This window comes from Notechis scutatus, chromosome 3 (genome assembly GCF_049901735.1).
Source record: "Notechis scutatus isolate UNSWTSFEM ecotype Mainland chromosome 3, rNotScu1.2, whole genome shotgun sequence".
Classification (NCBI taxonomy): Eukaryota; Metazoa; Chordata; class Lepidosauria; order Squamata; family Elapidae; genus Notechis; species Notechis scutatus.
In genome coordinates, this window is record NC_142011.1 from 61,216,041 (window position 1) to 61,229,298 (window position 13,258).

The 13,258-nt window shown below is 37.3% G+C and overlaps 1 protein-coding gene across 5 annotated transcripts in view; it reads left to right on the forward strand.

The window, feature by feature from the left end:
- The window catches only part of SLC5A9 (solute carrier family 5 member 9), a 44,099-nt gene that overhangs the window by 21,825 nt on the left and 9,016 nt on the right, over positions 1-13,258 (forward strand). For 3 of the 5 annotated variants that reach the window (XM_026665822.2, XM_026665819.2, XM_087960237.1), the window contains exons 4-13: positions 668-772; positions 2,700-2,864; positions 3,644-3,749; positions 4,348-4,428; positions 6,099-6,304; positions 8,212-8,347; positions 9,117-9,224; positions 9,332-9,482; positions 10,286-10,454; positions 11,921-12,136. In XM_026665822.2, coding sequence (XP_026521607.2) covers positions 668-772; positions 2,700-2,864; positions 3,644-3,749; positions 4,348-4,428; positions 6,099-6,304; positions 8,212-8,347; positions 9,117-9,224; positions 9,332-9,482; positions 10,286-10,454; positions 11,921-12,136 — 1,443 coding nt within the window. The remainder of the gene's footprint in view (positions 1-667; positions 773-2,699; positions 2,865-3,643; positions 3,750-4,347; positions 4,429-6,098; positions 6,305-8,211; positions 8,348-9,116; positions 9,225-9,331; positions 9,483-10,285; positions 10,455-11,920; positions 12,137-13,258) is intronic. The other 2 variants (XM_087960236.1, XM_087960238.1) reach the window with 2 other exon arrangements.

Genomic DNA, 13,258 nt, shown 5'->3' on the forward strand with positions numbered 1-13,258 from the left:
GAGGTTAAATTACCCTTATAGCTGCTGTAAAAGAAAATCAGTAGTTACTTCTTAATATTTCCATTTTCCCCCTTATGCTTTTGTCTTTTGTCTTTTTTTCTTTCTTTACTTCTTTCTTTTCCGTATTCTAACTATTAGTTTCTCATAGTTTTCTTATCAAAATCTTAATAAAGTTCTTTTAAAAAGGAATGAGACAAAGCTGGCTCTGATTAGTTCATTTTAACCCAGATTTAAAATGAATTACTACATAATTATTTTTAATAGTCCATAGATCGGCAAGATTCTATACAGAAGAGCAATTGAATATTTCCGTTATTGCCCTAAAACTTTGGCATAAGGTTATTCAGATTTTCTTTTAAGACAGAGAAAGCCCACCATCAGATGAACACAGTGGTGGGATTTAAATTTTTTTACTACCGGTTCTGTGGGCGGAACTTGGTGGGCGTGGCAGGGGAAGGATACTGTAAAATATCCAGTCAGAGGTGATATTTGCCAGTTCTCTGAACTACTCAAAATTTCCACTATCGGTTCTCTAGAACTGGTCAGAACCTGCTGAATACCACCTCTGGATGAACAGTCCTGGATATTTCCCACTATGTTTATTCACTACTGCATGCATGCTCATTTTTCCTATCTCTGAGCTAATCCTAGATATTATATGTTTCAGATTGGTGCATCACTGATGTCAAGCAATGTGGGGAGTGGCCTATTTATTGGTCTAGCAGGCACTGGAGCTGCAGGAGGACTGGCAGTTGGAGGCTTTGAGTGGAATGTGAGATGACTTTGGGTTTTTTGTTTTTTTTACAAATGGATGGTTTTGGGGAACTCCTATGTGGGTTTGGTCAAATTATTGGGTTGCTAAGTGACACAGTCATAAGGTGCAATGTCATGTGACCACACCAACATAAAGTTCCAACAGTCCCAGTTGCCGTTTTTAGGCAACTTCTGACCAATCACAGCATACCACGGTCACATGATCACCATTTGAGATCTCCCAGTTTCCCCATTGGCCTGCTTGTTAGAAACTCACAGTGAAGGTTGCAAATGGCAATCACGTGACTGCAGGATGTTGCAATGTTGTAATTGCAAGCCACTTGCCAAGTGCGTACATTGTGATCACCTGACCATGGGAATGTAACAGCTGCAACTGTAAGGACCTATCATAAGGAGCATTGTTCAATGCTGTTACAACTTTGAATGGATTTTGTGTGAGTGAACATTAAACAAGAACTAAATGTACTGTAGCTTCACTCTCCATTTCAGAAAATGTACATGCTTAAGCAGTACAATATAATCCATTGTGTTATGTCACACAATATGTACAAAAGGGACAGAGCTTCCAGTATTATAGAACAATCAATGTACTTGTATGGAGAAGTAATTTCATTTTTGGATTATTATTTTTAGCAGATTGATATGGCCTGATTCATTCATTGTGACAGAGTTCCTAAATATTCTAAAGATTTCTTTTGCACCTAGCAGATGATATTTAATTTTAATCAATTCCATGTGATTATAATGATTATATGATCTGCATAGTAATCAAGGAAAATATTACCCCACTGGGTTGAAAATCCAATGTGAAAAGAATTCACTGAGTATTTTCAGAAAAGGGCTAATTCTAAAGAAAAGGCAGCTTTCCATTGAATATCCAGAAGTGAATTCTTCTCAAACTGGCATTTTAAACATACTGAACATAAACTCTTGACAAATTCAGGTTAAATTGTGTTGCCCCAGCACAGTGATCCCTACAGGATTGTGACCCTTGAACCCTGCCTTTGTAGTAATCCAAGTGAACTTAAAAGCCAACTTTGTCTTAGAATTGTTTGAAGGCCAAGATTGTTCCATGCTTTGAGTAACATTGCTTACAGTTACAATACTTCGCTCATAGTACAGTCCTGAGGGATATCTGAACTTCTCAGCTGCCAAAAAAACTGGAGCTCAGCTGTCTCTAAGATGAATTATTTCTCTTGGTGCTAAAGGTCATCCAATAATACATTTCCTCATGTAATAAAGGGCACACTTACTAGAACAGCAAAGAAGCAAGGCTGGACTCCAGTAATTTATATAATAATGAATGAAAAAGGTATCTCCAGAAGCCAACAAAGTTCTAAGCTTAGTGATAAAATGGAAAATATTGTCATCTTCTAATATATATTTTTCAACTTCTGCAATCTACCTTACTGTCCTGGGATTTTCTGAGGCTCTTCCTTTCAAGAATTAACTAGGTCTGATTCTCAAAGACGAGCAAAGTTTTCTTGGCATTGTTACCAGTTTGTGTAGTACTTAAGACTAATAGCTGTCAAGTCCAATGTTAAAGCCTCATCACTTTATCTACTGTATATCTTGAAAACCTGACAGAAATAAAAGTTCAGAAGAAGTTGTATCTAAAAATCAACAGAAAAAGAGGTGTTTAATGCAAGTGAAAATGTGATTTTAAAAGTGTGAGCAAGATCATTCATTTTGATGTTAGATTTCCTGAGGTCCTGTACTTCCACTTAATTAAGATATTTTGACCTACCCTTAGTGTTTTCTATGTTCTAGAAGATGTGCTATTCACTCAAGGAATCATTTCTCTCATCTATCTACTGTCATTTATATTATTTGGTTTCACAATTTTTCTCTTGCCATTTTATAGCAACAAATAATTTTACACACTGTGTGCATATGCTGTATCTTTCTTTTTTTGTTCCTGATAGGCCACCTGGGCATTGATAGTCCTTGGTTGGATCTTTGTACCAGTTTACATATCTTCTGGAGTCGTTACCATGCCAGAATATATGAAGAAAAGATTTGGAGGACAAAGGATTCAAATCTACCTATCTATACTATCCCTCATTTTGTATATATTCACCAAAATATCGGTATGTATCCAAGACAAAAATCATAGCCTTGGGATATATGGTATACTTAATATTCAAGGATGTTTGTTTAGATAAATCACCTCACTATTCTCAATTACAATAATTGTTCTAATAGAGTATGTCCACATTGCCACTACTTCCAAATCCCTTAAAATAATTTTAAAGATGATTTGCTGTTCCAAACTGACTGCTTCACATAGTTTAAAGATCTATTCAATAAACTAAAATAAATTGGATAAAAAGTAAAGTAAATAAAGTAAATTTAATGAAAAAAAGGACTGGGGTGACATGACAGCCATGTTCCAATATCTAAGGGGCTGCCACAAGGAAGATGGAGGCCAATCTATTCTTAAAGTACCTGAAGGCAAGAAAAGAAGCAATGGATGGAAACTAATCAAGGAGAGAAGCAACCTAGAAGGAAGGAGAAATTTCCTTACACTCAGAACAATCAGTCAGTGGAATGACTTGCCTCCAGAAATTGGCGGTTGTCCAACACTGGAGGTTTTTAAGAAGAGCTTGAACAGCCATTTGTCAGAAATGATATATGGTTTCCTGCCTGAGTAGACAGTTGAACTAGAAGACCTCCAAATTCCCTTCCAATTCTGTTATTTGTATCAGTGATAAGTCCAACAGTGGCTTAGATGCTATCCATGTACCAGCATCAAAAGTTACCCTTTTTCTAGTTTTGGCACCTGCTTTACTTGCAAGGGTCAACTTACAATAACTGAGCACAATTAACACTCTTTTCTTCTCCTTTCCCCTCTCTCCATTTGCTTCAGACAGATATTTTTTCTGGTGCACTTTTTATCCAAATATCCCTCGGTTGGAATCTCTATCTCTCTACAGTGATCTTGTTAATAGTGACAGCTATCTACACCATAGCAGGTAATTATGCTATGTAGCAGTATAATAGTGCATGAACAACTGATCCTGGTCAGCAGTAATTTATTTTTATGAAATAGCCCAGAAGTTATATTGGATGAGAGCACTCTATAAAAAGAAAACATATAAGTAATGGTCCCAACTCATAGCTGGGTTCTGAAGTCGCCATCAAAGTACTTCAGAACAGTGCACCATTTTCCTCCTTTTTTCTACCATGAAAGTCACCATGAAAGGCTATCATTATCATTATCCCAGAATCCAGGAGCATCCATGGAGTGGGATGGGAATCAAAAATATCAAATTTATGTCTACATGATCCGAAAGGAAGAGAGGGTTACTATTAGTGATCATGGTTGACATCTTGACATTTTTTTACCCTCTACCATGAATGTCCTAGCCTGAATAAGAATAAATAAGAAGGCTAATAGAACTGAACTATAATAGCTTCCAAGCTTTCTTCATATCAAAATAAATTCAAATGAATGTACATAGTTATTTACAACACGTAGCATATAGCGAATGTGAATGTACTGCTTTGATCATCAATATTTAGAAGCATTTGTGGCTGAATCAGTTCTTTGTTTCTCTTTTTATATTGCAGGTGGTTTGACTGCAGTTATATACACAGATGCTCTACAAACTGTAATCATGGTACTTGGTGCTTTGGTTCTTATGTTCATAAGTAAGAAGAAAAAATTGTGTTGCTTACTTTCTTATTCTCATTTCTAAAATAGGACAGATTCAGGGGTGGGATGCTACCGATTCTGCCCGGCTCTATAGAACCGGTAGCTCTGAAGAGCAGCAGACACCGAACTGGTTCTGTATTTGCTGCTGTTTGGCCCACCTGCCTGCCCCAGCTCTTACTTGTCCTTTATTTCCTGCTTTTTCAACCTCAGCTGCTTTGCGCGGCACAGCTGAGGTTGAAAAAAACAGGGAAAAAGTGGCTTTTCAAATGCTGCGCACCTGTGCGCAGTGCTTTTCGGCTGTCCAGGTGGCACAGCTTAAGGTTTTTTACACACACACACACAGTGCACATTAGGCGCGTGTTTTCACAAATCATGCATCCACACGCAAAACATAGTCACCAAACCAGTAGTAACATTGGTTGAATCCCACCCCTGGACAGATTTCTTGAGTTTTGCTTTTGAAGGTCTTCACAGGATAGCAGTATGTGGTGCAAACATTAATTTTATCTTATGGTTGGAATATCTATGGAGATTCCCAATCATTCAGGTCATGGTTGTCCCAAAGTCTAGTTTTTCAAAAGTAACTAGACTTTATTGTTTTTTTCCCCCTTGAATACATTTCACTTTTCATCCAAGAAGTCCTGGCTGAATGGTGGGAAATAGAAGAATTTATATTCCTTAGCGGTCATCTGGTCATTAGCATTCTGAAGGTCGGTCTGTCGTTAGCTTTCTGAGAGTCATTGAGGCCACTTGGGGGTTTATCTGTACCCTCAGGGGTCACCTGAATCAAAATGGTTGGAATAAAACCTTTTTTAAAAAATATGCAGAGAGGGATACAGACTAAAACATAGTTGTTCCTTCAGCCTGATTTACCTCATTTTTACACAATGACCTAAGCAGGTATAAAATCCTGTGTTATCCAAGTACCAATCAAACAATTGTGGCACTGTAATGCTTCAAAATTTGGAACAATGTCACTATGAAATATTTATTCCTCAAATCAGAAGGTCTGGTTAGGAAAGAAATTATGCTCATGCTCAGACAGGCAGACAATTATCAGCACTATGGTAATTACATATCCAGTAATCCAGAAATTCTAACAATATAGTAATATTAATACATATGATTTAAATAATATTAACTTAATATAATTTTCTTGATATTGTTATTATATAATGTGTAAGCTTAAACATGTCTCTTGTTGTGTGTTACATATCATATTGCACTATTTATAATGTGTTTTTCTGTTTTAAACTATAACCATACTTTTCAAAGAGTATGTATCACATTCAAAATGCCTCCCATTTAGAATAGCAATAGCAATAGCACTTAAACTTATATACTGCTTCACAGTGCTTTACAGCAGTTTACAGAGTCAGCATATTGTCCCCAACAATTTGGGTCCTCATTTTACTGACCTTGGAAGGATGGAAGGCTGAGTCAACCTTAAATGGCAGATGTTAGATGGTTAAAGTTTAAAAATAAATGGTTTCATCTCCCTTCCATAACTTCATTTATATGAGGTGTTTATTTAAAAAAAAAATCAGGGCCATCCCGTATAACAAATGTAGCTTTTATTTTGGCTCTGAGAGAGTAAATTACATAAGGGGAAAAAGCAAAAATGAATGAATGATTGGACAAAATAGTTTTTTTCTTTTCTTTTCAGGTTTTGAGAAGGTTGGGTGGTATGAAGGACTGCAAGAGAAGTACAGTCGGGCAATACCTAATGTCACTGTCCCAAACACAACTTGCCACCTGCCACGGCAAGACGCTTTCCATATGATGAGAGATCCCATCACTGGGGATATTCCATGGCCTGGGCTTCTATTTGGCCTCTCGGTTCTTGCCCTCTGGTGCTGGTGCACTGATCAGGTAAAATAAATCTCTTTCTCCCCTTCCCTTGAACTTCAGATTGATGATTCACTTCCACAGAAGGATGTTAACAATGCTTCCTACTGAATAATACATATGGAAAACATTACATTGGAATCAAAAAGCCATTTAATTTCTCAGTAAAGATGCATGAGCAGGATGTGAGTGCTCTCTTGCCTTATGATTACAGCACCCAGAATAATTTGTATCACTCAGCTTTTAGGAAAAAAGTAGGATAAAGGCTTCTGTTGCTGGGCAGGAAGAGAGCGAAACAATGAAATACGAAATATAACTTCTGACCTTTGGGACTGCCACAGTTAAAGGAGCAAATTCATCTTCATGGCCACAAGTCAAGCATACATTACAGTGAAACCTTGATTTAATGGACCTTAGTGCAGTGCACTTCAGGTTCAAATTTCTATTGTATTGACGTTGCCAAATACCATTTGTGTAATGATGCTATTACATAAATGATGTTAAAAGAAATAAACTATGTCAATTCCGCTTTTGCCTACTTCCGCTAGCAGGGAAGTCAAGTATATTAGTTCAGGGTGTTAAAATTCACACTTGGGACAAATTCATTTATATATTCAGTTAAATACTACATTAAAATGTGTATTCAGGTAGTCCTTGACTTACAAAAGTTCATTTAGTGACCATTCAAAGTTATAACAACACTGGGGGGAAATGGCTTATGACCGTTTTTTACACTTATGCCCCTTGCAAGCATCCCTATGGCCACCTAATTCCAATTCAGACAGTTGGTAACTGACTCACATTTGCAACAGTTGCAGTATCTCAAGGTGCTGTGATCTTCTTTTGCAACCGGACAAGCAAATTCAGTGACGAAGCCAGATTCACTTAACAATTGTGTTACTAACCTAACAACTGCAGTGATTTACTTGACAAGCATGGCAAGAAAGGTTATAGGTGGAGGCCAAATTCACTTAACAAACGTCTTACTTAGCAACAGAAATGCTGGAGTCCATTGTGGTTGTAAGTTGAGGACTGCCTTTACTTTAACTGAATTGATGATGCATTTTTAAATATTTGTATCTTCTACACATTTATTAGGCAGATACTTTCTCTTAATCTTAGATGTTGCCTTTCCCAAGCACTGGCCATTCTATAGAAATTTCTAAATTTTGTCGATTGGAAGGTTTTTCAATCAATTAAAGTAAAACGACAGCTGCATTTGTCTCGGTTGGCCAAAGCAGGGGTCTCCACCAGAGGCGGTATTCAGCAGGTTCTGACCAGTTTTGGAGAACCGGTAGAGGAAATTTTGAGTAGTTCGGAGAACTGGCAAATACCACCTCTGACTGGAGATTTTATAGTTATCCTTCCTTCCCTTGCCATGCCCACCAAGCCACGCCCACAGAACCAGTAGTAAAAAAAAATTAATTCCCACAACTGGTCTCCAACCTTGGCAACTTTAAGACTTGTGGACTTCAACCCCCAGAGTTCCTCAGCCAACTTTGGAACTCTGGGAGTTAAAGTCCACAAATCTTAAAATTGCCAAGGTTGGAGACCCCTGCAGAGGTGGTATTCAGCAGGTTCTGACCTGTTCTGGAGAACCGGTAGTGGAAATTTTGAGTAGTTCGGAAAACCAGCAAATACCACCTCTGACTGGCCCCGCCCCCATCTATTCTCTGCTTCCCAAGTCCCAGCTGATCGGCTGGGTCTTCTTTTGTTGCCCTGCACAGGAGAATGGAGCTGGAAAGCAGGTTAGTGGGGTGGGGAGGGAATGGGGATTTGGCAGTAACCTTCCCCTGCCATGCCCACCAAGCCACACCACACCCACCAAGCCACGCCCACAGAACCAGTAGTAAAAAAATTGAATCCCACCACTGGAACCCTGGGCCAAAGAAATGCGAAAGAAACCATTACCACCAAGTTTCTCCTTGCAGGTCATTGTGCAAAGGTCGCTCTCAGCCAAGAACCTCTCTCATGCCAAAGGTGGATCAGTACTGGGTGGATATTTGAAAATCCTCCCTATGTTTTTCATTGTCATGCCAGGAATGATTAGCAGAGCTCTTTTTCCAGGTAAGCTGCTTCCGAGTGTGGGGAAAGGCATGTGTGCTTTCAGATATCATTTTTCATTAACTGAGCAGCGGTCAATGATCTAGAGAATTGGATACCCACATGGTAGAGCAAACATTGCTAGGGGTTTAGTCATGGGAATATCAAATTTGGCTGAAAGCATAAGAGAAGGCCTCTCAGAAGCAACCAGAGATGTTTGTTGGAAGCTCATATATCTCCACATCCAGTCTCCAGAATACCTCCCAAATTGCACTAGAAATATTTGGCAATAAAAGCTATTTTCAACTGTGCGTTTTTATTTCTTTCTGGAAAGGTTAGTGTACCTGTTCAATATAAACTTTTTATAAAGTCTCCACAATCAACATTTCCCAAATATTCTTGTCCTGCTTTCTCCTCAGCTATGTCCCAGGAAGGTGAAAAACTAATGAACGAATGTTCTTTAGAATAAGCTTTTCAGACCAATATTATGGTCCCATAAGTATCTTATAAATTGCATTTCCCTTTAGGCCAGGGATGGGGAACTATGATCCTTTTATAATCTGTGGACTTCAACTCTCTGGCTCAGGAATTCTGGGAGTTGAAGTCCACCACTCACAAAGGGGCCATAGTTCCCCACTTCCGTTGTAGGAAGAAACAGGAAAAGCTCATAACATTTGAGCTAAGAAATATGGAGTGAATGGCCTGAACATTGAATGTACCTTTGTCCTTGGGGCTCTTATTCTCCACGAGATCTGAAAAGCTGAATTACAATGCTTTTATTTTCTTGCTACAGATGAAGTGGGTTGTGTAGATCCAGCAATCTGTGAAAAAGTCTGTGGCGCTAAAGTGGGATGTTCCAACATTGCCTACCCTAAGCTGGTAATGGAACTCATGCCTGTTGGTGAGATCCGCTTCATTTATTCTGAGAAGGAGGGGAGATTCTGAATCAGCTAGATTAGGGCTCCCTTGCAGATGGAAGCTAACTCAAGTTTCCTTTTGGTTCCTTAGGACTCCGTGGTCTCATGATTGCTGTGATCATGGCTGCCTTGATGAGCTCTCTTACCTCCATTTTCAATAGCAGCAGTACTCTCTTTGCCATAGATATCTGGCAGCGGCTTCGTAAGAAAGCTACAGAGCAGGAACTTATGATTGTTGGAAGGTGATTTTTTTTTTTTGTCTTACTAGAGTTTTGTGCATTTACCTGAATGGTTAGGGCTCTGGGAGTTCAAATCCAAAATCTTTTAGAGGGTAGCATATTTGACAAGGTTAATTTGATGAGCTTGGATCCACATTATATACGTCAACATCTGGTTCTCTGCTTCTGTTACTGCTTCATGTACCCATCTGCCAGGCATTCTTCGCAGAGACTTCTACTAAAATCTTGTTGGAGACCAACTAATTCTGCAGCGATGACAAGACTGCAATCCTTTCTCATAGAACCAAATACAAATACTAGAAATGGCTTTGTGCGCAATTTTAAATGAAAGCTGAAGCAGCCCAAATAGAATCCAAAGCCTCTGATTCCAAAGCAGATAACTATATCAACCACTGCCCTCCAGGACTGATGACCTCCAAATGCCATTCACTGTTCTGCATTCTGGGAAATTAATTATCTACTTTTATACATTTAAGGGATACTCCTGCAGGGTTGAAAATGACACCTGTGTATAAATTGTCAATAGTCGCTGCAGATGCCTTACATTTATGGGCTGTGAAGTAACCATTTTGGACAGTGGCTTTGTATATGTCTTTTAATAAAATTCTTCCCCCTTTTGCCATTTTGACTGATGAAATATTTTTGTACCTGAAGTTTTAAAGTGATCTTTTGTTCACTTCCCCCAAAGTCTTTCTGTCCAGCAGTGAAATGCTTCCCTCCCCACTTTATTTTCCAAGAGGTTTACTGAAAGAAGTTAGATTGTTCAAGTTGTGCAAAAGTAACTGTATTTTCTCTTGTTATCTCAGGGTGTTTGTTCTGATTCTCGTTGCCATTAGCATCCTTTGGATCCCCATCATCCAGACAGCCAATAGTGGTCAGCTCTTCGACTATATTCAGTCAATAACCAGTTACCTAGCACCACCCATCACTGCTCTGTTTATCCTAGCAATCTTCTGCAGGAGAATCAATGAGCCAGTAAGTACAGAATCAATGAGAAGGTTTATATGAATAATAGTACCTTCCCAATGTCATCATTTCATAGTTTTTTTTTTAAGGGCAGACAAGACCATTCATTACAATTATATTGACTGCTGAATGCAACAACTTTGGAATTTAGTCCCATTAGAGCACAATTTCAGTTTAAAAAGATTCTTAAGACTTTGATTACTGGTTTAACGGAAAATAGTGACAGGCTCAGGAAGGAATGGAAAGGGGAGGAGAAAGAAATATTATAAAGAATTGCATTATATTATTTCCCCCAAAAGTTTAGAAAGTAATTCTTATTCTGAGACAGAATTTCTCTACCTTTAATCTTTTAGCCATCAAATCTCCTTTGATTTGACACTTCAAGAGAGCACAGTCTTATATAATTATGTGGGAGATATATCCATAGGAATCAAGTGCGATTTCACTAGTCTCTTTTCAATAAACTTAATAAATAGCTTTTCTTCTTAGAATGTTATATCCTTATATTAGCAAGTCAGACTAAGTTCCATAATTCCCCACAATTTCTGCTTAACTTGCTGTGAGAGTCAATAATCACAATCAGTTATTCCATGATGCAAACCCTCCCTCAGAAATAATATGCCCTTTCTGTTTTAAGAACAATAGTTGTGCACGTCCAAAACCCATGGTGTGCTACAAGTGTTCAGTAAGATGGGGGGGAAATCGTATCAAATATTGACTACACAAAATAAAACCTGACTGATGGAGAGTCAGTGGGTAAAAAGTAAGCCATTGTCTTATTTTTTGGTAAAGAAGATAAATTACAAAAAGAAACAAAAACAAGTTATAAGTATCTTCTTTTAGCCTACTGTTAGAAGCATAAGATAATTTTATAGTTGTTTGATCAGGCTTCCAACAAAATCTGTTGTTGTGTAATTTTTAATCTTTAAATTTATCATAGTCTTTCATACAGGTCTGGGGTACAAAATTCTTAATAGCATTAGATAGCAGCAAATGGACATAGAAAACTTTCATATCTTGCTGCCATCCAGATTTTTCAATCCAGATTTGGTAAACCTCTCAATAACTTATGGATAAAAAAATCTGCTAAATTAGAAATAGAGATTTAATAGAAGACATTCTACATTTATGGATATTACATCTGGGCTAAAACATCTGGATTCTTAGTAGATGACAGTAAAGAGTCACAACATTTGTTGTAGAAAATCCAGCACTCCTTATCTGGAAGCTCTATTAGATTTATATATCACCATTTGGTTTTGAGACAACAGTGGTTCTCATAAATATCTCTCTGTTACAATTTTAAATTTTGTTTAATTTTAAATAAAAATACTTTAAATCAAATGTACCCCAAAAGTAAGTATGAAAAGAAAATCTTGGCCCTTTTTCACTGTAATCTTGGCAATGAAGCCTGTAAATAAACTGAAGTTACCACAATTTATGTCAATAACATTATCTTTTCATATTTTTTCTAGGGAGCTTTCTGGGGTCTAATGTTTGGACTAGTAGTGGGATTTATTCGGATGGTTATGGAATTCATCTACACAGCACCCTCTTGTGGAGAGGAGGATCAAAGACCATCTGTATTGAAAGACGTTCATTATTTGTACTTTGCTATTATTCTGTTTGGGCTCACCGTTGCTGTTATAGTCTTTGTGAGCCTCTGCACGCCACCAATTCCAGAAGAAAATGTAAGTGATATTTTAGCATGACATCTATTGTTTCAAATCTATTTTTAGCCTCTGCTTGCTTTGTTATCTTAAGAGCTTTGTATTTTGGATAGTAATATTTTGGTAAACCTTTGCTCTACAAAGTTCTTGAATATATATATAAATGGAAATTGAGAACCACCTGGTTTCCATATTGTGAAGCAACTAACGCACAATGCACACGCTATCAAGAAGAAAGCCAGACAGTGGATAAGAAATTATATTACAGCAGGCAGAAGGAGGAAATGTAATTGCTCTAATTGAACCCTTTTTCATATTTCAGTATAGACAGCATCAATCTTGTGAGCTAAAAAGATTAATATTGTTGGAGCTCTGGCATTTAGAAAGAGCATTTCATTCCAGACCAATCTCAATTACATTGTACAATCTAAGTTTAGCAACAAAGAATTTCTTTTGCTGCTTTAAAACAAACACAAAAAATTTAAATCCAGCAAGTACCTAAACATTTCATTTAAATATCACTGGTTTTATGGAATGAGTTTGTGATTCATTAGATGTTTATCTCCAATATAGGAAACTTCTAAATCCTGCTATAAGTGATTAGAAAATCTGTTATGATAACTGTAGATTTAGAACATTCAGATTATGCCACACTTTCTCAAACTGAGTCAGAAGACACCTACCACATTCAACCGAACTGAGACCAGTGGTTTTACAAATAAATACATATTTTCAGGAGGATATTTGGATACAGATTTTAACTGATTATTTGTAACTTCACCAAGAGGACATTTTTGTTGTATAATAAATAGAATGAATAATAAGTAACTCATTTTCTTCTTTCCTTTGAATAAATGAAAAACTGCTACAGCCAAACTGATGAATTGAAAAATATAATTTATTTTCTATTTTTTGTCTGATACTATTATATTGTATTGGAGTACAGTAGAGTATTTATTATATTATAATATATGATGTTATGTTATCCTACATTACTATACTATACTATACTATATTATATTATCAATAAACATTTAGATAAGAGTCAGTTTGGTGTAGGGATTGCAGGCAGTGGCCTAGAAACTGGTACACTTGAGTTCTAGTTCTGATTTAAGCATGAAGTCAGTTGGGTAACTTTAGGCC